The sequence below is a fragment of the Doryrhamphus excisus genome, chromosome 4 (assembly GCF_030265055.1).
Source record: "Doryrhamphus excisus isolate RoL2022-K1 chromosome 4, RoL_Dexc_1.0, whole genome shotgun sequence".
Classification (NCBI taxonomy): domain Eukaryota; kingdom Metazoa; phylum Chordata; class Actinopteri; order Syngnathiformes; family Syngnathidae; genus Doryrhamphus; species Doryrhamphus excisus.
In genome coordinates, this window is record NC_080469.1 from 2,181,661 (window position 1) to 2,208,564 (window position 26,904).

At 38.7% G+C, this 26,904-nt stretch overlaps 2 protein-coding genes across 2 annotated transcripts in view; both read right to left on the reverse strand.

The window, feature by feature from the left end:
- Positions 1-5,194, reverse strand: part of ppp3cca (protein phosphatase 3, catalytic subunit, gamma isozyme, a) — a 41,369-nt gene extending 36,175 nt beyond the window's left edge. The window contains exon 1 of the mRNA XM_058070279.1: positions 4,590-5,194. Coding sequence (XP_057926262.1) covers positions 4,590-4,650 — 61 coding nt within the window. The 5' untranslated portion in view covers positions 4,651-5,194. The remainder of the gene's footprint in view (positions 1-4,589) is intronic.
- A 1,634-nt stretch (positions 5,195-6,828) lies between these two features.
- On the reverse strand, positions 6,829-26,542 carry vps37ba (VPS37B subunit of ESCRT-I a). Its single transcript, XM_058070584.1, has 4 exons — positions 26,347-26,542; positions 22,508-22,679; positions 14,203-14,285; positions 6,829-11,738 (listed from the first exon to the last, which is right to left on the reverse strand). The coding sequence occupies exons 1-4, from the start codon at positions 26,449-26,451 to the stop codon at positions 11,247-11,249; spliced, it is 852 nt and encodes a 283-aa protein (XP_057926567.1). The 5' UTR covers positions 26,452-26,542; the 3' UTR covers positions 6,829-11,246.
- Between the last annotated feature and the right edge of the window lie 362 nt (positions 26,543-26,904).

Consider the following 26,904-nt stretch of genomic DNA (forward strand, 5'->3'; position numbering starts at 1 on the left):
CCGGATGCCCTTCCCGAGGAATACCGACGATTCTTAAGAGTGATTCGAATCCGAGGCGTCCACTCCAAAGTCCATAACGCTAACCACTACACAATGTCGGGCTCAGATTAAGATACAGTATACGGTTGTATAAAGTGTAACATTTAGCATAATGCATTGATGAGCATTTGACCATGAACACCCAAACGCACACAGAGCTACAATAATAAACAACAAATAAGAAAGATAAATGCAAAGTCTGTCACCACAAGCGGCTGCAACAATCTGTTCAAACACGGATAGAAAAGAAGCTCTGGCTGTCATTGAACAGCAGTACTTCATTCAAACAGAGTACAGGGAAAAAACACAAGCACTGTTTGCTCTCTTGGCGGGGTAAAGTGGGCCTTTCACCCATACCCAGTGAGGAAAAATTACAAAAAAAATAAAAAAATAAAAATTTGAGATTGGTTGCTTATTAGAGAGAGCCTGACTTAATTAGCATGAATGTTTGATGAACTCTTCAAAACGCCAGCCATGCATCGGACCACTGCTGCACTGCATCAACACCCACACTCTCTGGCATGACAACAAACGACTCAAGAAACAAAGGCACTACTATCTACCCTCCTGCCCACTGAGCATCGTGTTTGGACAGCGTTTGGGAGCCAGCGTCTCGAATATGCTTTCTATTGTTTTTCAAATCAATACAATAAACAGAATTGAATTACAAAGATGGAGCCGGGTAAGAGATGAATGGAGCAGACTACGGCCGGCTGAATGATTCAAATCCACTTCAGATTGTTCTAATTATGAGTGAATGCATTACCCCTGCATGGTAATTAGACAATCCTTGGGTTTACTACTCATCCGTCAAGCCTGGCGTGGTAGAAAACATAAGACACTCTTGAATGCATTTTTTTAAACACTGGAAAATCACCCTGGATGCTTTTCCTACTCGGAACTACTTTCATAAAATCCAAATTCCCTCTACATCTGACAGTCAATCAAAATTGTGAGTGACTTGTACAATTTGTTCTGGATGTGAAGGCGTTGCAAACAAGTCTCTACTTCAGGGGTCTCAAACTCAATTTACTTGGGGGCCACTGGAGCTAGGGTCTGGGCAAGGCTGGGCCGCATCAGGTTTTCCAAAAAAAAACATTTTAATTCATTAAAAACACAAAAAATATACAAACTTTTTCAGTGCTTTGGTTCCGATTTTCTACAATAAAAGCTCTGATAAAACATTGCACTGTTCTCAAATATCTTAATTTTTATTTTTCTGCCCAAAATAAGATGAAAAATAAAGAAACAAATCAAGAATAAAGAAAATCAATCAGTAATAAATAAATATAATAATAATAATAATAATAATAATAATAATAATAATAATAATAATAATAATAATAATAATAATAATAATAAAACGGCAAATAATAAAAACTTAAGAAACCACATATAGTTGGTGGGTAGACAAATTATTTTTTCATATTAAAATGAACAAAGCATTATTAGAGCCCTGTAGACATGACAAAACACGACTATAGTCACATTTATACTCTTTTTATTTACAACATATTGCGCAACTGCAGGGTCTTGAGACACATGCTAACTCGCAAACTAGAGAGCTAGCGACCTAAACGGTAGCCTTCAAGTTATTTCCTTTCAACTTAAATAGCCAAAAACTTACCACTTCCACACGGGTAGGGAGGATAACTATTAACAGTTATTTAACCTCTAACATGAACATTAATCAAACGTAATAATTTTTTCTGGGTACATGATACCATACAGCATCCATATTAAACTTGCGCGGGCCGCACTAACATTAAACTTTCATATCAAGGTGGGGGGCCTCAAACTAGTGTCCTACGGGCCACATTTGGCCCACGGGCCGTGTGTTTTAGACCACTGGTCTACTTGGATGATCTTGGTATCATAGTAAATGAATGAGATAATAAAGTTGAGATGATATGAGATTATGTTGCACGTTTATTATGACACCATAAAACTCTGTTTTACCCGTTCACAAAGAAAAACTGAGTCTGATTTTTTTTTAAAGCAGACATTTGGTATGTGCCATGTTTATGTAGCCTTAGAACACAATATTTTTTTGCCCTGAAAAATACATCAAAATTGTCAAAAATGAAAATTGACAATTTTCTTTTGCAAATGGATGGGATTGAATCCATTCCAATCCAATCATGGGATGAATTGGATCCGATTTTTTTGAAAATGGATGGGATTGAATGAGTTAATAAACTTGAGATGATATAAGATTATGTTGCACGTTTATTATGACACCATAAAACTCAGTTTTACCCGTTCACAAACAAAAACTTGAGTCCGATTTTCTGGAAAAGCAGACATTTGGTATGTGCCATGTTTATATAGCCTTAGAACACAATATTTTTTTGCCCTGAAAAATTCATCAAAATTGTCAAAAATGGCCGTTCTTCTGAAAATGGATAGGTATGAATGAGTTAATAAATTTGAGATGATATGAGATTATGTTGCACGTTTACTATGACACCATAAAACTCAATAAAATATTTTTTTTGCCCTGAAAAATAAATCAAAATTGTAAAAAATTGACAATTTTCTTTTGAAAATGGATGGGATTGAATGAGTTAATAAACTTGACATCAAATTTGAGATCAAAATTGTCAAAAATTGACAATTTTCTTTTGAAAATGGATGGAATTGAATCCATTCCAATGCAATCATGGGATGAATTGGATCCGATTTTTTTGAAAATGGATGGGATTGAATGAGTTAATAAACTTGAGATGATATGAGATTATGTTGCATGTTTATTATGACACCATAAAACTCAATAAAATATTTTTTTTGCCCTGAAAAACAAATCAAAATTGTAAAAAATTGACAATTTTTTTTTTGAAAATGGATGGGATTGAATGAGTTAATAAACTTGAGATCAACTTTGAGATCAAAATTGTCAAAAATTGACAATTTTCTTTTGAAAATGGATGGAATTGAATCCATTCCAATGCAATCATGGGATGAATTGGATCCGATTTTTTTGAAAATGGATGGGATTGAATGAGTTAATAAACTTGAGATCAACTTTGAGATCAAAATTGTCAAAAATTGACAATTTTCTTTTGAAAATGGATAGAATTGAATCCATTCCAATGCAATCATGGGATGAATTGGATCCGATTTTTTTGAAAATGGATGGGATTGAATGAGTTAATAAACTTGAGATCAAATTTGAGATCAAAATTGTCAAAAATGGACAATTTTCTTTTGAAAATGGATGGGATTGAATGAGTTAATAAACTTGAGATCAAATTTGAGATCAAAATTGTCAAAAATTGACAATTTTCTTTTGAAAATGGATGGAATTGAATCCATTCCAATGCAATCATGGGATGAATTGGATCCGATTTTTTTGAAAATGGATGGGATTGAATGAGTTAATAAACTTGAGATCAAATTTGAGATCAAAATTGTCAAAAATTGACAATTTTCTTTTGAAAATGGATGGAATTGAATCCATTCCAATGCAATCATGGGATGAATTGTATCCGATTTTTTTGAAAAGCAGACATTGGAAAGTGACAAATTGTTGTCGCGGGCGTCCCACCGACAAGAAATCCGGTTCACGTGTTCGTTTTGTCAGGATGCAAGACCACTTTTGGGGGTATTTAGGTCATTTTCCGTTATATTATAATATCGTAATACGGGCTGTGTTTCATTTTGTCCGCAGGCCACCAATGACCGCTCTTTGGACGCTCCTACCTTAAAGCCACCCATTACACCAGTGACCTCATGTAGCTACTTCCGAAATACGAGCCACAGATAATGTTGTATTATGATGATTTAAGGAGATTATATTTTAATTAACACGGGGGCTTTCCCTGAATCGGAGACGCAACATTTTCTTCTGTCCCGTTTCACATTCCCTGTTCTCCCTCTCCGACATGTGAGTGGCCATGTTGGGAAGATCACTGGGGAGATTCTTTCCACAATTAACTCACTGGCTCTTTACTGGCTCACACTTCAGCATTCCAGTCCGTCCGCCCCCCCCCCCTGGCAGCACATTCCCAGAGTGCCCTTACAGACAGACAGGGATGTGGGACTATGCTGACTTTTAAAGTCGAGGTGCCGGCGGCCCAAGTTGGGTCGGGATCTACCCCAGACTAGGCCCTCGCCCGTCCCGGGTAGAGACACCGAAATGGTGTGTCCCGGTCTGCTCCACGAAGCCGAGCGACCTCAGGGTGAAAGAATCCATCTTGTGTCATCAAGTTCTATCTACTGCAACCTGAGCAGACCTTGAGTACTCCGTGAGTGAAGTATCGGGATTTCATCCATCCTAAATGTCAAGGACAGTCATCAGCACTATTGGACTCTGCTTTGATTTACGGTTCAATGCCGTGTACAAGAACAAGATCACTTTACTGTGTAGTGTTATTTCCATAACTAATTAATTCCATCACTATTTACTAAGTATGCAGCGGAAGTAGTAATTATTTGGTATGTATACTACATAAAAAAAGACTACTGATGCAGTGTTCAAAATGTCCATATTATTTATATGAAATAAACACATATAAGAAATGTTACATGCATTCTGAATAATTACTCACCTTTAATGAGCCGCTCCGTAGTGGACTGTTTTTCTGCTTTATCTTTGTCCTTCCCTGACATTTCTGGTTCCTGTGCGTTTTGCTTTATTAAAATATGCTAACGTTATATTTACAGCTATTTTGACACTGTATTGATTTCAATATACGTCTTTTTAAAAAAAAAAAAAGCTAGCCAAGGAACTCCAGCTCTTTGTGATTCGTGCTAGCTTCCTTGCAGCAACATTAATAAGATTTGAGAAGGAATTAAAAAAAAAGCAGTACGGAGAATAAAAGGGTTGAATTCGTTGTCACGTACAGTCAATAATACCTGGTTATTACCTAGCTTGGCAGCTAATCCGATTTAGTTACTCTTTTTTTTTCTCTCCGTTGGTTAGCCAGCTAACATTTTACTGTAGTGACAAGTGGTCGAACAGGGGACAAAGGACGCCTGACTATTCATCTTTTAAATGCGGGCCGCTCCTTGAAAGTAGGAAAAAAAGAAAAAAAAATCAACCTTTACGTCGTTCCAAGATAGCAAGCACGTCTTGACAGGGTATCCTCCTCCTCAGATTAAAGTGTAATCTGACAGTAAAGAGCAGCGGTGGATTTCCTACAACATGGTGGAGCCGCTGTGACGTGACTATGGAAACGTGTCACGTGATTCAAAGGGGTGCATTCAAGAACACGACTGCAGTAGTAAATAGTTGTTGGAATATTTATTCATTCATTCGTTTTCTTCCGCTTTTCCCTCACGAGGGTCGGGGAGGGGGGTGCTGGAGCCTATCCCAGCTGTCTTCAGGCGAAAAGGCGGGGTACACTCACAGGGGCACATATAGACAAACAACCATTCACACTCACATTTATACCTATGGACAATTTGGAGTCGCTAATTAACCTAGCATGTTTTTTTTGGAATGTGGGAGGAAACTGGAGAAAACCCACGCATGCACGGGGAGAACATGCAAACTCCACACAGAGATAGCCGAGGGTGGAATCGAACCCTGTTCCTCCTAGCTGTGAGGTCTGCGTGCTAACCACTCAGTCACCGTGCCGCCGAAATATATTTCTTGTACTTCCGTTTTCATTCATTCATTTTCTTCCGTTTATACTCACGAGGGTCGCGGGGGGGGGGGGGGGGTGCTGGAGCCTATCCCAGCTGTCTTCAGGCGAAAAGGCGGGGTACACCCTGGGACTGGTGGCCAGCCAATCACAGGGGCACATAGAGACAAACAACCATTCACACTCACATTCATACCTATGGATAATTTGGAGTCGCCAATTAAGCCTCGAACCCAGGGAATTGAACCCTGGTCTATCCTTCAGGTATTATGATTGTGAGGCCTACATGCTAAACACAAATATTTAATAATGTGAGTTATTTCCATTTAGGACTGAACCAATTCCTCGGTTAATTGAAACATCCATCCATTGGGGGGTGCTGGAGCCTATCCCAGCTGTCTTCGGGCGAAAAGGCGGGGCACAGGGCACATATAGACAAACAACCATTCACACTAACATTCATACCTATGGACAATTTGGAGTCGCAGATTAACCTAGCATGTTTTTGGAATGTGGGAGGAAACCGGGGAGAACACGCAAACTCCACACAGAGTGGAATTGAACTCGGGTCTCCTAGCCCTACTTGCATTTTGTAAATCATTTTTTATTGGTTATTAACGGCGTAATGCCATGTTTTCCACTAATGGGTAATCTGATGGATTACAATTTTAAACGCCACCCATGGCCGTTTCTTTATGGTTCTACAGCAGGGGTCTCAAACACGCGGCCCGCGGGCCAAATGTGGCCCGCAGGACACTAGTTTGAGGCCCCCGTCTTGATATGAAAGTTTAATGTTAGTGCGGCCCGCGCAAGTTTGATATGGATGCTGTATGGTATCATGTACCCAGAAAAAATTATTACGTTTGATTCATGTTCATGTTAAAGGTTAAATAACTGTTAATAGTTATCCTCCCTATCCGTGTGGAAGTGGTAAGTTTTTGGCTATTTAAGTTTAAAGGAAATAACTTGGAGGTTATCAGTTTAGGTCGCTAGCTGTCTAGTTTGCGAGTTAGCATGTGTCTCAAGACCCTGCAGTTGCGCAATATGTTGTAAATAAAAAGAGTATAAATGTGACTATAGTCGTGTTTTGTCATGTCTACAGGGCTCTAATAATGCTTTGTTCATTTTAATATGAAAAAAATCATTTGTCTACCCACCAACTATATGTGGTTTCTTAAGTTTTTATTATTTACTGTTTTATTATTATTATTATATTTATTTATTACTGATTGATTTTCTTTATTCTTGATTTGTTTATTTATTTTTCATCTTATTTTGTGCAGAAAAATAAAAATTAAGATATTTGAGAACAGTGGAATGTTTTATCAGAGCTTTTATTGTAGAAAATCGGAACCAAAGCACTGAAAAAGTTTGTATATTTTTCTGTTTTTAATAAATGCGTTTTTTTTTTAAACACACGATTTTCCTCTCTATGGAAGGACGCAACTTTAAATTGAATGAAATACCTGTGTAGTCCAGCAGTGTATTAGCGAACAAGCATATATACAAGAATATACCTTTTAAAGCTAGTTATAGTTTTGTTTGTACTGCAAGTTCCACATAAATAGATCATATAGGGATGTATGGGGGATTCAGTAAACAGGGAGGAGCTTCATGCAATACCAAACAGTGACACTAGAGGGCCTACTTGCTCAATTTAAAAGACAACAATATAATTCTGTACCAACACTATAGACACTAATATTGTTTAACCAGTGGGGGTTTTTCTTTGTGGTCATGACAAATAAAAAATACACAAATTTGAGATTTATTGAACTTGAAAATAGCATTAAAATTCCACCTAAACATTCAGAATAAGTAAACACCTACAACAGCACACTGAAAAATATCACCAACCACATAGAAAAAAAAACTATGGTTACAGATCAGGTCGAAACCATCTTAATAGCTTAAAAAAAAACACACAAAAAGGAATCTTCAGACTGAACACAAAGGCCATGCACAACATAATCTTTCTTATTAGAAATGCTGGATCTATTATGTCATTGACCAAATTCTGTATTCTTACCCTTTAATTTTTGCGGGCAGCTATACAACAAATATGGCATTTCAGAGCCCTCTTAATTTGCAACGATGATGTCAAGAAACGCCACATGCGATATTTGAAGTCATACCAGGCATACGTTAACAAGCACCAGTAGGCAAAAAAAAAAAAGCCTGGGGGGGATGTCACACTGGCACATGCTCAATGGCAAAAATTCCCAACCAGGTCAAAGTCTGTGAGTGGAATAGAGAAAAAAAAACAAAAAAAAAAAAACGGAGCAGTCAGAACGTGGTCAACGTCACAACAAGCGTAGGCACTCGCGGCTCAACAGTGCACAGCGACAGCGGTAAGAGGGAAAAGTCATACGCTATTCAACACCACAAGAAAAGGTTCTTTTTCAAAGCTTGGGGGGTTTAGTCCGGCTTGAAGGAATACGGCTTGCATTTGTGCAAAAAAATGTGTTTTAAGCTCCAAATCGTATGGACTGGATCACAGACAACGTATGTCATTTACGACAATAAAACACAAACACAACATTCATACATGCTTGTGAATATTCTCTTTCATCCTGGTAAATTGTATTCTCAGGGCATTGAATCCATCACGACTGGATTGTTCGGGTTGTTTAAAAAAAGAGGTTTGGCTTAGCAAGCTTCCTCAGTTCATGCTCAAAGACTAGATAGGACAGCTCTTGGTTTTCTGGCGCAAAAACTCAGTCTTTAGTTTCGCCTCTTGTCCAAGCTGTCCTTGAATCGAGATAAGACACTACTAGACAGACTAGAGCTGTCCTATCTAGTCATTGAGCATAAACCAATGAAGTCTGCTAGGAGAGACGAAACCAAAAAAAGACAGATGTCATCAATTCAGGTTGAAAGACTAGATAGGACAGCTCTAGGTTTTCTAGAGCAAAACCTCGGTCTTTAGTTTCGCCTCTTGTCCAAGCTGTCCTTGAATAAGAGTTGAGATAAGACACTACTAGACAGACTAGAGCTGTCCTATCTAGTCATTGAGCATAAACCAATGAAGTCTGCTAGGAGACCTGAAACAAAAAAAAACAGAAACAGATGTCATCAATTCATGTTGCAAGACTAGATAGGACAGCTCTAGGTTTTCTGGCGCAAAACCTCAGTCTTTAGTTTCGCCTTTTGTCCAAGCTGTCCTTGGATAACAGTCAAAATAAGACACTACTAGACAGATTAGAGCTGTCCTATCTAGTCATTGAGCATAAACCAATGAAGTCTGCTAGGAGAGACGAAACAAAAAAAGGCAGATGTCATCAATTCATGTTGAAAGACTAGATAGGACAACTCTAGGTTTTCTAGAGCAAAACCTCAGTCTTTAGTTTCGCCTCTTGTCCAAGCTGTCCTTGAATAAGAGTCAAAATAAGACACTACTAGACAGATTAGAGCTGTCCTATCTAGTCATTGAGCATAAACCAATGAAGTCTGCTAGAAGAGATGAAACAAAAAAAAAAACAAAGACTTGACTGAACCGATGAAGCTTGGTCAGGTTTAAGGCGAAACCTCCTGTAAGACAACCTGAACAGGAAACAGACTAGTTTACCCGGTTTTGAAGACGAACTGATTGCTTGATCGATTCATGCTCAAAGACTAGATAGGACAGCTCTAGGTTTCCTAGCGCAAAAACTCGGTCTTTAGTTTCGCCTCTAGTCCAAGCTGTCCTTGAATCGAGATAAGAGTCCAGATAAGACACTACTAGACAGACTGGAATTGTCCTATCTAGTCATTGAGCATAAACCAATGAAGTCTGCTAGGAGAGACGAAACAAAAAAAGACAGATGTCATCAATTCATGTTGAAAGACTAGATAGGACAACTCTAGGTTTTCTAGAGCAAAACCTCGGTCTTTAGTTTCGCCTCTTGTCCAAGCTGTCCTTGAATAAGAGTTGAGATAAGACACTACTAGACAGACTAGAGCTGTCCTATCTAGTCATTGAGCATAAACCAATGAAGGCTGCTAGGAGACCTGAAACAAAAAAAACAGAGACAGATGTCATCAATTCATGTTGAAAGACTAGATAGGACAACTCTAGGTTTTCTGGCGCAAAACCTCGGTCTTTAGTTTCGCCTCTTGTCCAAGCTGTCCTTGAATAATAGTCAAAATAAGACACTACTAGACATATTAGAGCTGTCCTATCTAGTTATTGAGCATAAACCAATGAAGTCTGCTAGAAGACATGAAACAAAAAAAAACAAAGACAGATGTCATCAATTCATGTTGAAAGACTAGACTGAACCGATGAAGCTTGCTCAGATTTAAGGCGAAACCTCCTGTAAGACAACCTGAACAGGAAACAGACTAGTTTACCCGGTTTTGAAGATGAACTGATTGCTTGATCAATTCATGCTCAAAGACTAGATAGTCCAAAGCCTGCTTGAATGAGAGGCGGAACCAAATATGTGCTCAAAGATTACACAGAACTGCAGCTGTCCTACCTAGTCTTCGGGGAATGAACTGATCTGAAGCTCGATCGGATGGATTTGAGGCAACCTGAACAGTCCAGTTGCCATGGATCCAATGCCCTGAGAAACGGTTCCACAGAGTGCTGTGCAAAGCCTTTGGTGCTCAGTGAGATAACTTGCACAGAACCATACGTTCAGAGTTTTAACTCAAATTGTTGACATGAGCAGGTGCCGAGGACAAAATGACAAAGCAGTGCTGTATTACAACAGAAATCCAGAGAAGACCCACTATAAGAATTGTACTGTATGGCAAGTATACAAAAATCCTTCAACTTTGATATGACTCTCTAAAAGCCCAGGTTAATTTATCAAAAAAAACGATTCAGCCACCAATCTTCTCAAGTTCCTTTAAGACCTTTACCCCGAGAAGGACCAAGTGCAATAGTCGGTCATCTTCAAAAGAGCAGGTCTGGACCATCTTGAGACACACGTTTGATTCAAACAAAGTTCTCCTTTACATGTGTTTTATCAGTCTAGATTTTTTTTTTAAAGCACTATTCATAAAAAGATGTTGAAATTACATTATCTTCCTATGTACCATTGTATAGAAAAACTAATCACAGCATAGATGCTTTTCCCCCTAAATATATTCTGGGAAATTATATGTTTTGTCAAAACACAGTAAATATGGTCTCTCTGCTGCATATGCATAAACAGTAATATTTGTATGCTGCAAATGAAAAATATTGTGAATCATTTTTTTTAGGATCATGCCTTGGAGGGTAAAGGAGAGACGGAACATTAATGGGAACTAAAGAAGACAAAAGTGCTAATAAACGACAAGCTCGGCAGCTTGTGTCACTGGAGGCTACACTGGGCCGTTCTTCTGTGGAGACTCAGGCCAGATGGAGCGAATGGAGAGAAAATCCTCCATGTTTTTTTTTTTGTTTTTTTTTTTAAATCGTTAGGAGTGTTGAGTGAGTGCTATGCACACATCCCCGCGTTATTACCGAATGGCTTCTCCGGTGCAGACGGTGCTGGTCTGCCTTCAGGCCAGTGTGGGGATTGGTCGTAATCAAAAATGGTAAAACGCCACAAAAAAAAAAAAAAAAAAAAAATTGTTCTCAGAGGAGTTCCAGTTGCGAATCGTCCTTGGCACACACTGTTAACCTCAAGTGGCGATGGCTTTTATTCACTGAATGATGAAACCAGGCTGCGGGGCCACACGAGCCGGGGGCCTCTGCGGCAAAGCAGGCGGGTACTGAGGTAAGAAGGGATACCCAGGTGAAGAACCGGGGTAGGGTTGGCCTGTTCTGGGAGGAATTGGGGGGTAAGGTGATACGGCGTAGAAGGTTGAAGGCTGGGGGGAGACGATTGGAGCTGGGTTTGGTATTGTGGTAGACTGGGATGGAGGAGGCGGAGGCTTCCTCCGGATTTGAAGTATAGGAGACAAGTCGTTGGCGGCATCGGCGAGCAGGGAGGACGAGGGCCGGGCCGCGGCGGACATATCCTGAGAATGGGAGGTAGATACCGACGCCTGTGGAAGCTGTTGGCCCTTCAGCACCATCTCCTGCAGCTTCTCGATCTTCACCCTTCTCAAGTGGGCCAACTTCCTCTGGTTTTGGTAGGAATCAATGAAGGCATCCAGGGTCATGTCACCATCCAGGAATGAGTCGGCCATATTCTGTAGACAGCAGTATAGACAGATGTAAAGTAGGTCATTTTTTCCTTAAAAAAGTTAATTTTATTCACCATAATGAAGTAAATTATAAAATAATCTCATTTGAAAGGCTGAATTCCGAGCATATTTGCATTAAAAAAAAAGAAACAATAGATTGAATAGGAAAATTATTAACTGGATAATTAATTAATCAATTAAATATTGCAGCTCTTAAGTATTCTTGTCACTTGTTACTGGAATTGGATTATGTAATGTGATAATATGGATTATGTATAGACATGGCTTGGAGAAACATGTTCTCCAGCCTGCTGGCATCTTTCGCTAGCCTAACGAGGCTAAAGGCTACACTGTAACTGATTCATTCATTAATGCTGACTACCTAAACCAAGGGTCTCAAACACGCGGCCCCACTAGTTTGAGGCCCCCGCCTTGATATGAAAATTTAATGTTAGTGCGGCCCGCGCAAGTTTGATATGGATGCTGTATGGTATCATGTACCCAGAAAAAATTATTACGTTTGATTCATGTTCATGTTAAAGGTTAAATAACTGTTAATAGTTATCCTCCCTATCCGTGTGGAAGTGGTAAGTTCTTGGCTATTTAAGTTGAAAGGAAATAACTTGAAGGCTACCGTTTAGGTCGCTAGCTCGCTAGTTTGCGAGTTAGCATGTGTCTCAAGACCGTGCAGTTGCGCAATATGTTGTAAATAAAGTATAAATGTGACTATAGTCGTGTTTTGTCATGTCTACAGGGCTCTAATAATGCTTTGTTCATTTTAATATGAAAAAAATAATTTGTCTACCCACCAACTATATGTGGTTTCTTAAGTTTTTATTATTTCCCGTTTTATTGTTATTATTATTATATTTATTTATTTATTACTGATTGATTGATTTTCTTTATTCTTGATTGGTTTATTTATTTTTCATCTTATTTTGTGTAGAAAAATAAAAATTAAGATATTTGAGAACAGTGGAATGTTTTATCAGAGCTTTTATTGTAGAAAATCGGAACCAAAACACTGAAAAAGTTTGTATATTTTTCTGTTTTTAATAAATGCGTTTTTTTTTTTTTTGAAAACCTGATGCGGCCCAGCCTCGCCCAGACCCTAGCTCCAGTGGCCCCCAAGTAAATTGATTTTGAGACCCCTGCCCTAAACATTTGATATTTTGCATGTGTTTAATAAGTGTGTGAGGCATATTATAATATCGGGGTGACTAGTCAAGTCAAAACCTTAGCTTTGAATGTGGAAAGTGTCTATATTGTATATTTCACTTGTCAATGGCAATTGTGCAGTAGACCAGGCACTCAACGCATCCAGCAGATGGCCCTGTGGTGGAACACAAGCCACTGTTTGCAGATAATCCATACCAGCAGTATCTGTTTGTGGTGTATTGATTTTTATGACTAAACAAATGGAATAAAAGGAGAGAGGCGTGATAGATAAATGCCAATAAATAGGTTATATAAAGAGTAATAAAAGGACTTGTTTTGAGCTCTTTGACCTGATGGGCAGACCAACTTTCTATATGTGTTCGCATTTGTGGAGGTTTGCAATGTAGTTTTGGGTATAATGTGTTGAAAAGGTAGGTCCAAATTCATAATAATTAGGAAAACTAAAGTGATATATATATATATATATATATATAGAATATATATTTAATACACACTATTTTACGCTTATAATTCTGACAGTCACATTGAACATTGAATTATTAGTCTAATTTTATCTGTAAATCATACTATCAGCTGTCACTATCAGACCACAGCAAATTACGAAATTTAATTTTACAGTTTTGTTTTTTCTGAATCAAACATCCGACTTGACTTATGTTGCCAGCTGTTGTTAAAATTTTTAAAATTTGAAATATTTAGAAGCAGTTGATGTTTGCTAAATAATCACTAATAAATACAATAAATCACTGTATTGACAGTTACTATGGTACCCATTATGCCATGGTATGGTCATATCACCTCCTACTTCGGTACGTGACAAAAAAAAAAACAAAAAAAAAACCTTAAACCATATTAGGAAAGCAGGAAGTGATCAAATTATTATGTCATTGTAGGGTCACATCACCTCGTAATTCGGTACGAGGTACATTATTAAAAAAAACAAAAAAAAAACAAAAAAAAAACTTAAACTGTATTATGGAAAGCAGGAAGTGAACAAATTTAACAGTTACTGATTGTAAAAGTACCAGATGGAGGGGTAGGATTTAATAAGCTTTGCTTCTTCCTACTCCTTTTGGACATGTGGAACTGTGAACTGATTATGTGATGCATTCAATTGTAATCTGATGCATGGTCAAATGAAATAAAACCATGACCATAGAAAGCAACTGGCGGGCCGGATTCAAACGCTTAGTGGGCCGCATGTGGCCCCCGGGCCGTAGTTTGCCCACCCCTGACCTAGAAGGTTCTTGTGAATGAAGTATTGCTATAGTGGAGAAAGTAATGCAATTACCTCTGTTTCCTCTTCTACTTTGGCTCCCTCCGCCTGCAGTAAAGCCAACAGAATGTCCAGTGATGTGTTTCCTGATTTGTGATCTACAAAAAAGGGAAGACAAAAAAAAGAACTTTACAATTTGGTTTCAGCTCCACTGACGGTAGCACGGGAAATCAAAGAATTTGTTGTTTTGAGTGAGGACATACTACATATTTTATACAATACTACAATACTGAGACTTAGCTTTGGGCCGACGGACGTGTCCGCACCCGCCACTCCCAATTGAGAACACAAAACGCACAACAATGCATGCTTTCAACATATTAGAAAACTCCCCGACAACATCAGAGAAAGTCGCTAGATTTTTCACTCGTCGCTTTAGAGAAAATATGTCATTCAAGGGGGGGTTGGAATGTCGCCGGATCAAGAGACAAAATCGCCAAGTTGGCGACGCGATCCTGCACAGTAAAAAAATTTTAACAGTAAAATGCTCTGTAGGGAATACGGGGAGTTAAAATAGCAGTTGTTTTTCATATTGGTACTTGTGTATTTCCAAGGTACTTTTTTGGTGTTAAGTTACTGTGTGATGATTTTAGTGATGAATCTAATATGACATTGTTTCCAATGGGTTGACAAGCTTGACGCAAGTTCCCTTATACCTTATCCCTTCTTGCTAAAGAAAGAGCTACCATTTTCTCATTGACTCATGAGTGGCACAGTATTTAAATGATTAGTAGTAGTTCTGAAGTATACACTCTAAAAAGTAATTCAGAGTGTCTGTTGACACCACTCGATTTAATGCATGAATGCAATGTAAAAAATGTAATTAGTTGATTTAGATAAACTTTCCAAGTTGCTAACTTTATTAAGTTATGTTCAAATAATAATGTTGGCTATTATATGAACTTAATTTAGCATGTCATATACACTCAAATTTTATTTATTTATTTTATTTAGAAAATTATATATATATTAAGTTACTGCTACTTAAAAAGCTGTGTACATTGTTATTATAATTAACTAGACAACAAATTAAACTACTTTGAATAAAATGATTAAGTCAGTTGACTTAACATATTTTTTTGAGTTACGAACTTAAAAACTTTATTATTCTTTTCTTTTTTTTAAACAATTATTCGGTAAGCATTACTTAAAATAAGTAAAGAGTGAAGACGAAAAGCTACTTTGTGCAATGCAATATTGTTTGTTGGTTCAAAGCAACTTCAAATTAAGTTGCCATAATTAAGAAAGACTAATGGAAATTGTTGCGTTGATTTTTATTTTTTTTGTTGAGGCTAAACATTTATTTTTTGAGTGTAGGAGATGTCACAATATGGCCATAAATTATCCACACTGCTGTATAATTCACATGATTTAAAGTTTAAGAAAACTTTTTTTTGTATTATGATGATGATAATATTTATCATTTATTATCATCATAAATCGCATGTGTATCGCATCTGTGTATGAGAAAACATGGTTTTCACACAGCGCTCAGGCTTGATATGGTAAATATACGACACTCAGATGAAACTATCTTGTTACGTCTTAATCTCCAGGAAGGTATCTGTTTTGTTTTGTGCTCCTAAGCAAGCCTGAAAGTCAACACCAGCTTTGCATGGATCAACACAGAAGGGCCTCGGGCAGGTATGTGATACTGGTCTTCGCCCATCCAAAATGGCCTCCAGTCTCTTCAAAGTGTGGGGGTAAGTCACTGTTGATGCACTACACTGCTGATAGGGAAATTCTCGTCATGTGCTATTTTTTTTTATTTAGTATTTCAACGTCAAGCTGCTAAAACTATGTTTTATATTTTTTATATTTTCATGAGATTATTCTTGTAAAATGCCAAAACTTTCTTGTTAAGATTACAATTTTTTCCCCCTCAATATTTTTTGTTTGTTTTTTTTAGTTGTCAATTTTTAGAATGTGCCTCAGGCCGATTTAAAAACAGCCACAAGCTGTCACCGTGCCACATTTTAGACAACCCTAATAGAATGTCCCCGGTCAAGTGGGTACTTCCACCAGTATTTTCTATTGATTTGTTTTGATTTGGTGCTACCACTTCACCCTCACTCATAAACACATTGTGTAACGCACCTGGTCTGCCAGGGAATAAGAAGATGGAGCAAGAGGGATCAGTGTTGCTAAATTTGCAGCTCTGTCACGATATTTATGGAGTAATCAAAATGGCCTCGAGTCTCTTCAAACGGGCAAATAAAGATATCAATTCGGCTTCCGTGAATCCATAATGACTGCTGATAAAACATATAAAGAATAATGTTATTCCACACTTGAATACCAGCCACACAGAAATGTATTATCTGGATCTTGAATGAATGATTGAGAGCTGAAACATACTCAGTAATCAGCGACTCGTCTGGGACAAAGCAAAGTCACTAAATGACAGGGTTTAGTCAGGCCACTGGCTGCAGCATAGCCCTGCAATCCCAGTGAAGATAAGCAGCATGATGAGTGGATGGATGGGCTACTCAGGCCTTGAGAAATGTCCCAACGAGGTTAAAGTCCACACAACTGTAATGATTATAGGAGCCAATAGAATAGAGCCAAAAGATTTTGAAAGGCATTAATGCAGGGGTCTCAAATACGCGGCCCGCGGGCCAAATGTGGCCCGCAGGACACTACTTTGAGGCCCCCGCCTTGATATGAAAGTTTAATGTTAGTGCGGCCCGCGCAAGTTTGATATGGATGCTGTATGGTATCATGTACCCAGAAAAAATTATTACGTTTGATTCATGTTCATGTTAAAGGTTAAATAACTGTTAATAGTTATCCTCCCTATCCGTGTGGAAGTGGTAAGTTTTTGGCTATTTAAGTTGAAAGGAAATAACTTGAAGGCTACCGTTTAGGTCGCTAGCTCTCTAGTTTGCGAGTTAGCATGTGTCTCAAGACCCTGCAGTTGCGCAATATGTTGTAAATAAAAAGAGTATAAATGTGACTATAGTCGTGTTTTGTCATGTCTACAGGGCTCTAATAATGCTTTGTTCATTTTAATCTGAAAAATATAATTTGTCTACCTACCAACTATATGTGGTTTCTTAAGTTTTTATTATTTGCTGTTTTATTATTATTATTATATTTATTTATTTATTACTGATTGATTGATTTTCTTTATTCTTGATTTGTTTATTTATTTTTCACCTTATTTTGTGTAGAAAAATAAAAAGTAAGATATTTGAGAACAGTGGAATGTTTTATCAGAGCTTTTCTTGTCATTTTTCTGTTTTTAATAAATGTGTTTTTTTTTTTTTTTTAAACGCCCAGACCCTTGCTCCAGTGGCCCCCCAAGTTAATTGAGTTTGAGAGCCCTGCACTAGGTTCTCAAAATGTGGGTCGGTGTACCCCCTCGGGTACATGAATAAAAATATAACGTGACTATGTTACTAATACCAACAGTGTGCTCTTCATGCAATAGTACAGTGCTTGGGGTACAGTGCGGAAGAAAAGCAGAGCACAGAATAATGTATGATGTATATTAAGTTTGTTTAATGTGGAACACTTCATTTACATTGTGTGCTTATGTGATGCTGTGACAAATTCGTTCTGATCTGCATGAGCATTGAGCAAATAAGCATAATAAATGAGCAATGATTAAGGCCACAAAATATACAGCCCTTGCCTTCAGCAAATAAACACTGTTTCTCTGTCAGGGTTTTTGCGACATCGCTAAAGGAAAATATAAGCCGCCACACCTTAAAAAAATGAGTGGTTTCCAAAGAACAGTTCCTGAGGAGGTTGGCCAAGTAACAACAGGAGGCTCAATGTTTTAGACTAGTGGTTTTCAGAGTTGCGTACCTCTTCATCATCTGACTGGAAGTCATGTACTCCCTACTCCTGTACACTAAAAAACGCACAGTGAAACATCTTTCATATGCAATTATTAAATAATATATATCAGTGATTTTCAACTAGTGTGCCTTGAGAAACCGTCAGGTGTGCCGTGAGGAATTATCCAATATCACTTTTTATAATTAACATTTATTAATCATCATTTACAAATATTATGTCAATATCCACGTATACGTGGACCCAAATATTCCAATTGCATTTGGTTTATTTGCTCAAACGGAAAGAATGTAACCTTTGTATACGCCTCATTCCGAAAAAAAATAGTGCCAATCCGAATGAATATATAATCGGATTAACAGAGGTGGAATATTCCTTTAACCAATCCGATTGAGGTATCTTGTAGCCGCTCATACGGAAAGTTGTCAGGGTGCGTTTTTCTTCTTCTGTACTTTATTGGCGGTTGGCAAGCAGCTTTCGTGCGCATTAGCGCCATCTGTGGAACAGAATCTAAACACTTCTATACGCCATTCATAAGTCCATAAGTCAAAATAAAATATATATCTATATAAAACATGTACCGAGTTGAATTATAAAATATTAGCAAGCTTGAATTTGATCCTTTCCTGGTTAAATTTATCGTAGCGCATGCTCAGATATGACGTAACACGCAGATCCAGACGTTCTTCAGTTTTAAAAATGGAGGCCAGCAATCGGCACTGGACTGATACGGAAAGTTTGTTTTTGATTCAAACTAAATTCCAAGACTGGACGAAGGAAAAAGTGGCAATACGGAGTTATTCCAACAAGTGAAAGAACAACTGGAGGAAGTCGGTATCACGTGATGTTGGTGTTTACGTTTTACTGGGCATGCCCTATTGACTATTCTGGTTGATTATAGCGACGCATGTAGACAAGAGATTGGAATATTCCTTTCCATGGATACCATTGCTTTCGGAAAAGTCATTCAGAAAGAGAAAAACTCCTCATGTAAACATGGCTACTGTCGAGTGTCCGTGGTGTAAAGACCGGCAGAGCAATGTAATATCGGTCCGTGTGGCAACACCTAGCTTGTTCCTCCGATAGACTTAGTGATGTTTTCCAATGTAAAAAAAAACGTGCCGTGGCTCAAAAAAAGTTTAAAAACACTGATATATATTCATTCATTCATTCATTTTCTACCGCTTTTCCTCACGAGGGTCGCGGGGGTGCTGGAGCCTATCCCAGCTGCCTTCGGGCGAGAGGCTGGGTACACCCTGGACTGGTGGCCAGCCAATCACAGGGCACATATAGACAAACAACCATTCACACTCACATTCATACCTATGGACAATTTGGAGTCGCCAATTTAACCTAGCATGTTTTTGGAATGTGGGAGGAAACCGGAGTACCCGGAGAAAACCCACGCAAGCATGGGGAGAACATGCAAACTCCACACAGAGATGGCCGAGGGTGGAATTGAACCCTGGGGTCCTAGCTGTGCCGCCCCTGATATATATTATTACACAAAAAATGATGAGTCTTATTTTTCAACTGCACACATAGGCTGATAATTTAAAATGGAGAATGTATTATATAATAATATATAAAACAAAACATAGATGAATGTCGATAAGTAAAAGTTATACACATAAATTTTAAAAAATGTATGAAATAAATGAATATTCATCCAAGACTGCAGGTGTGAGGTCACGTGATATGAGACTGTGAAAAGTTTAGGAACCACGGCGTTCCACCAACCCCTTTCATATCTGGGTCAAACAGCAGCATTTTTTTTTTTAAAGCTTTTGAGCATCAATGTCTGTCTCCAGCTGCTCAAAAGCAAATCCATAACTAGGATGGCGAGAGCGGAGAAGTCAGGGGGTGGGGGGAGGGACAGAGAGTAACCTACATTTGACAAAAGCCAGTCTTCCTGGCGACAAAGCACGAGTCCTTCTTGAAAGAAAGACACGGAGCACTGTAAACGCAGCGCAATGGTGTACTACGTATTTGCGGTACTCGTATACATTAATATTACGAATGAACGAGACACAAAGAGCAAAGTGAAACTTGTGTCAGCGTAGTAGTGAATGGCTGGAGGGCTATTTTGAGAAGGTTGCTTAGCAACTGCTGCGTCAACACAGTCTCTACGTTCACACACTAGAAGGTAGTGTGAAGGTGCGTCAGGAATCGGCGACGTCGCTATTTTGGAGATCGCCGCACAGATTCAACTAACATTTGCGGCTTGCTTGATGAAAAAAACTAAAGTCAGTCCGGCACATTTTACATTTTACAATGTGACAACTGCAGCTAACAAGCTTATCCAGCCTCCAGGGAGAAGAACATGAACTAGAAAAACAGGTCTCTAAGCATGCATGTGTGTGTGTGTTCAGAGCAGGGGTGCTCACACTTTTTCAGCATGCGAGCTACTTTTAAAATGACCGAGTCAAAATGATCTACCCACTACAAAAATGCAAAACATCTATTTATTTTCAAATGTATTGAGGATTATTTGTACGTACAATGTATGTTGATGTACCTTACATAACCAAATGAGCCAATATTGCAAAACACACATAATTAACTATTAACATTTTTTGTAATTACCTGAGTTTACTTTGATAACTTGCACTGAATTGAACCAGCCAGGGATGCATAGTCCGGACAGTACCTGCTGATAGCCAGCCTCAAGCACACTTCCAAATGTTTATCAGTCATGGATAATATCCGTATCATAATATCCATATAATATTCCATATCCGTATGGAAGTGATATGTTTTTGCCTTTTTACTTGGTCCAGCTCCTTCACTCATTTTAGTGATCATAAACTTTAGCGAGGGCTTAAAATCTGACGCAATTCGCCGACTAGCTTAGCACTTTGCATCGTTGTTTACGCATGAGCGGTGACCTAAAGGTCAAAATTCAGTTGTCATCTGACTGGTTGTCCTGTATGTCAATCAAGTAACGGGGATGGATGATAGGCTGACATCGTAAGTTCTGCTGCACTTAGAGACGTTGTTTGATTTGATTGGTCGCCCGAAGGGCAACATTCAGTTGTCATCTGAATGGCTGCCCTGTATATCGATCAAGTGACGGCATTGATGCTGGGATGATATTTTTTTTAATGTCACGCCGCGATCGACCAGTACCACCTCCGCGATCGACCGGTAGATCGCGATCGACTTAATGAGCACCCCTGGTTCAGAGGAATCATATCACCGCTGCCATCATATAAAGCAAAATATTACAACACATTTAAATTGTCTTCAACATTCACAGACGTCTATCAAACAACACCACCCCTTGAGTACACATCAGTATAATCATAATATTATTATTATTATTATTACGGATGCTCCGATCCAGCAGAAAGACTGTAGCAAGTGTCCCCCACCCACTTTCCTTCACACTGCACGACAAACCCAAAACAAACATGGCTGCCGTTTATGAGAGTGATATAAATGTTGCACCCTGCAAAACATGCAAGGAAAAATATCACGCCGGGGTAGCACGTTAAAAAGCATGTGAAGAAACAAACACTTTACAGAGTATAGTGAGTATTCAAGCCTCATATACAAACTGATGTAGCCAACGCTGGACAACATTCGCCCAAATGTGCAACAACAGTCACTTCAACAGCGCATGAGGACCAGGACCAAGAGAAAGTAATGCAGAGCGATTGTGAGGTCTGATTTGTTTGTTTGTTTGTTTTTTTGTCATGCAAATATGTTACTCTTTTGAACACACGTTGTTTTGAGAAGTCAAACTCTAAGTCGCCCCAAAAACTAACCAGAACTTACGTTCACCAAAATCCGACTACAAAGTGTGGGGTAAGTCACTGTTGATGCACTACACTGCCGATAGGGAAATTCTCATTATGTTAAAAAAACTTTTCTTTAGTATTTCAATGTCAAGCTGCTAAAATTATACTTTATACTTATACTTTTTATATTTTCATGAGATTGTCATGAGATTACAATTTTTTCCCTCTCAATATTTTGACTTTTTTGGTATTTTTTTGTTTGTTTTTTTTAGTTGTCAATTTTTAGAATGTGCCTCGGGCCAATTTAAAAACAGCCACAAAGCTGTAAATGGCCACCGTGCCACATTTTAGACAACCCTAATAGAATGTCCCCGGTCAAGTGGGTACTTCCACCAGTATTTTTTTATTGATTCGTTTTGATTTGGTGCTACCACTTCACCCTCACTCATAAACACATTGTGACGCACCTGGTCTGCCAGGGAATAAGAAGATGGAGCAAGAGGGATCAGTGTTGCTAACTTTGCAGCTTCTGTCACTATATTTATGGAGTAATCAAACCCCTGTAGATAGTCTTTTTTTATATAAAAATGTATAAATACGTTTTTGGTAGCAAAAGAGTTAAAGAGAATCCTCAACTTCCTAAACCATCTTGTGCCAGACAGTCACTGGCGTGCACTCGAAACTCATCAGGCTCTTGTTCCTTAAAGTTTAAGGAAGATGTAAACTTGTGACTGAATCGGAGTTCCAATGAGCATGGTTAATTGCGTCTGTACCTAGAGTGGACTTGCGCAGTTGATAGGCTTCAAAGTTCTCCTGGAGACAACCGTATCTCTTGGAAAGTTGCTCTTTCTTGAGCTCCAGTCTGGGTTGGAGGGCAAGGTTTTCTTCTGCCAGGGTTCTGTTGTTCACCTGTGTTGTCTCTTTGCTTTGCTGGACTTCCTGCATCTATAAGAAAAAAAAAGAAATGTTAGCAAAGCAGCATTGTAATCAAGAGTAATTTACACATATTCTCACACATCACAAAACCGTGGACATTTTTGCCTTTTTTTTCTATTATATGGCAGACTACAGCCAAATAGGGTTGGGAGATATCATGAGATCATGATGGAAATATCAATGGATGTATCATGATATGACAAAATAAAATGATATACAATTTTAATTCAGCAGAGTCTTGTATAAAAAGCTACAAACCATAAGCCATATAATGAAATATGCTTTTATTTATTGGCAAACTGGCTAACTTTTCTAATGGGATGGCAGCCTCTGCATACATTGGTACCAAGCAGGGCTCGACAATAACGATGTACCGATGGCCCGGGGCAAGTTATAACAAAATTCGGGCAAGTACAGTAAACCTCGGATATATCGGATTCAATTGTTCCCACTGGTTTTGTCCGATATAAGCGAAATCCGTTATATGCGTATACCGGAAAATGTCCGTTTTACGCATATATCGGATTTATATCCGGTATATGCATAAATGGGATTTTATCCGTTATAAAAAGGCACTTCCTTGACTATGTTTCCAATGTACCTGGACGCGCAGGCAACGCTGCAAACGCTGCAAATGACGTCGTATAGCGGCCTGTCACGATTCGGCGAATCGGAGCGCCACGATGCGGCCATCCGATATATGCGAGGGAAATTTCATGGAAATGCATTGGAACGGGACTGGAGATTTTGTCCGAATAGGCGAAATGCATTTCCACTAAAAATTCATTGCATATATCGGATTTTTTATAACGGATTTCGCCTATTTCGGACAAAATCTCCAGCATTGGCTGCGCGTCCAGGTACATTGGAAACATAGTCAAGGAAGTGCCTTTTTATAACGGATAAAATCCGATTTACGCATATACCGGATATAAATCCGATATATGCGTAAAACGGACATTTTCCGGTATACACATATAACGGATTTCGCTTATATCGGACAAAACCAGTGGGAACAATTGAATCCGATATATCCGAGGTTTACTGTACTTCCGTTCAAGTAAGTCCACCTACGCATGTACCCAAACCGATCTTTCTGGCAGTCTCTGTCCACTTGTTCGGTCCGACCCAGGGTCCCGTGGACTGCCTTCACAATGGACCATATGGACTGTACTAGCAAAGCAAACTGATCTCACTTCCACACCCACAGTGTGAAGAGCTTTGATGGTGTTGTGTTATAGTTGTTATCCCTACTGTCACACCATTGTGTTACCCAAAATGATCAAAAGTTCTGAGGAACAAAAAACAAACTACTGCTGCGTCTCATGTGACTGAACCAACAAGCTCCACCTTTAAATATAAGGAAATGAGGGCCTGATGGAAAAGTTCAAGATACATCTCAGTATTTGTAACAATGCAGTAGAAGAGTGACTCATGTTTTTGCTGTGTTTGATTGTTACATTCAGCAGGTCAAAAAAAGAAACATGTCCTACTGGAAAAGTAGCTCAATGTCACAGAGGCTCTTCTTGCTACGCTCTCTCTTTGACAGAAAGAAAGAATCACTTTACACAGGTGGATAAAACAGACAAGACACTACCAACGTATAATGCAGAATATTAACCAACTACTATGTGAGCTCTAACCATGTGCTTTCCAGCCATGATCGGTCAACACTGATCAGTTGACCGTGATAAATGAGGGATTGTTGTTAGCATCGTTTATAGCCATTTTCAAATAAATTACAAGCCTATGCATTAGGACAGTTATACAAAATGGACGATTAAGTCATCTAGAGCAGTGATTTTCAACCACTAGTGTACCTTGAGAAACCGTCAGGTGTGCCGTGAGGGGTTATCCAATATCACTTTTTATAAATTAACATTTATTATTCATTATTTGCAAATATTATATCAATAGCCATGAATACATGGACCCAAATATTCCAATTGCATTTGGTATATTTGCCCAAAAGGAAAGAATTGAACAGGGATGGAATATTCCTTTAACCAATCCGATTGAGGTATCTTGTACCCGCTCAAACGGAAATTTGTCTGTGTGCGTTCTTCTTCCTGGTGTTTTTCTTCTTCTGTTGTTTATTGGCGGTTGGCAAGCCGCTTTTGTGTGCATTAGCGCCATCTGTGGAACAGAATCTAAACCCTTCTATACGCCATTCACAAGTGCAGTTTTATTAAAAAAGAAAATATATACAGTAAACCTCGGATATATCGGACTCGGATATATCGGAAATTCGCTCACAACGGACAGATAAAAAAGAACCGATTTCTCTGTAATGCATTTCCAATAAAAATTCATTGCATATATCGGATTTTTTATAACGGATTTCGCCTATTTCGGACAAAATCTCCAGTCCCATTCCAATGCATTTCCATGAAATTTCCCTCGCATATATCGGATGGCCGCATCGTGGCGCTCCGATTCGCCGAATCGTGACAGGCCGCTATACGACGTCATTTGCAGCGTTTGCAGCGTTGCCTGCGCGTCCAGGTACATTGGAAACATAGTCAAGGAAGTGCCTTTTTATAACGGATAAAATCCCATTTACGCATATACCGGATATAAATCCGATATATGCGTAAAACGCACATTTTCCGGTATACGCATATAACGGATTCCGCTTATATCGGACAAAACCAGTGGGAACAATTGAATCCGATATATCCGAGGTTTACTGTACTTTCCATGGATACCATTGTTTCCCGAAAGGTCATTCGGAAAGAGAAAAAGTGGTGATGTAAAAACGTGGCTACTGTGGAGTGTCTGTGGTGTAAAGACCGGCATAGCAATGTAATATTGGTCCGTGTGGCAACACCTAGCTTGTTCCTCCGATAGACTTATTGATGCACGTGTGAGGTCGTGGTGACATTTTGTAACATTTTTGGTTCGTGGTGTGCCACAGGATCATTCCAATGTAAAAAAAAACGTGCCGTGGCTCAAAAAAAAAACATTGAAAAACACTGATCTAGACCCCACCCCAGGCAATCCACAGCCGCATTTACATTGCAGTCCTGTGGGAAACTGCTCTCCAAAAGAAAAGACAAGACTGTGTCATTAAATAGTTTGTAGTCTCGATTTTCGAGGACAGACAAGCCATTCATTTCACAATAAGCCAGTATGAAGATCCCTCGCAGTTAGCAACCGCCTAGCTACTGTTTTCTAGGGATACATTTAACGGAAAATATTAGCAACCGGTTAGCAGCAGACATGTTAGAGCAATTATGGACAATGTAGTTAATTGTCAGGTGAGCGACAGAGTGTCAACAGTAAGCAACTTCTTAACATGTTTTCGCGTGACTCAGCATGACGTAGTTTCTTAAAAAGATTTTTTTTTAATCCATTAAATGCATCGTCAAATAAATATGTTGCGTGTAATACGACAAGAAAACATTAAAGTGTAGCGAAGTGAATATTTCCAGTGTTTAAACAATTACTGCTCGGGTTTCTTTGCTCCCAGACAATGTTAACAATGTATAGTTTGGTCAAGAGGTATCAAGTAGTTTAGATAAGCGAATATGTGACTTTATATTTCCCCAAAATTGTGAGCTTTTCGTGAGATGGCGATGAGTGTTTGCTGCTAAAACAAAACAAAGGCTGAGAGGAAACAGTAACCGAAAGGAGGGCTAGTACAATAGCAAAAAAAAAAAAAAGCTGAACATACCTCGTCCATCTCTTGTATCATTTTGCTAAGTTTTTCGTCGTCCTCTAGCATTTCGTTGAGCTGAGTCAACGTATGGTCACTGAATTTGTTGGTAAAAGTAGACATGTTCACCCTCGTCGTGTTATTTGTCTTCGCTTCGAGGTCTCTCTTCCCGTCTCACTTTGTGACAGCTGACTGAGCTTCTGCTACCGGAAGTACATGCAGGCCCAATGGTACATTCAATGACTGTCGGAAATAGTATAGCCCATTTTTAAATAATGAAACCCGAATAGTTGACGTTCACGTCGCATACTGTAGAACTGTCCATAAAAATTATGCAAGTCATACAAATTAAAATCGTCTCAATTTAAGCGTAAAATCATATTTTATAAAATATTAATTATGTGGAATAAAGTGAATGTGGTCACAAAATTTGAAGTTAAAATCGTTTTGAAATGTACATTAGAAATTAAAAGCCTCACTATGTGTCAGCTGGTTGAGCTCCTACCGGAAGTACGTACAGATGGTGCCTTCGTAGCTATCGGAAATATTATAACACAATATTTAATAACGGGAAAC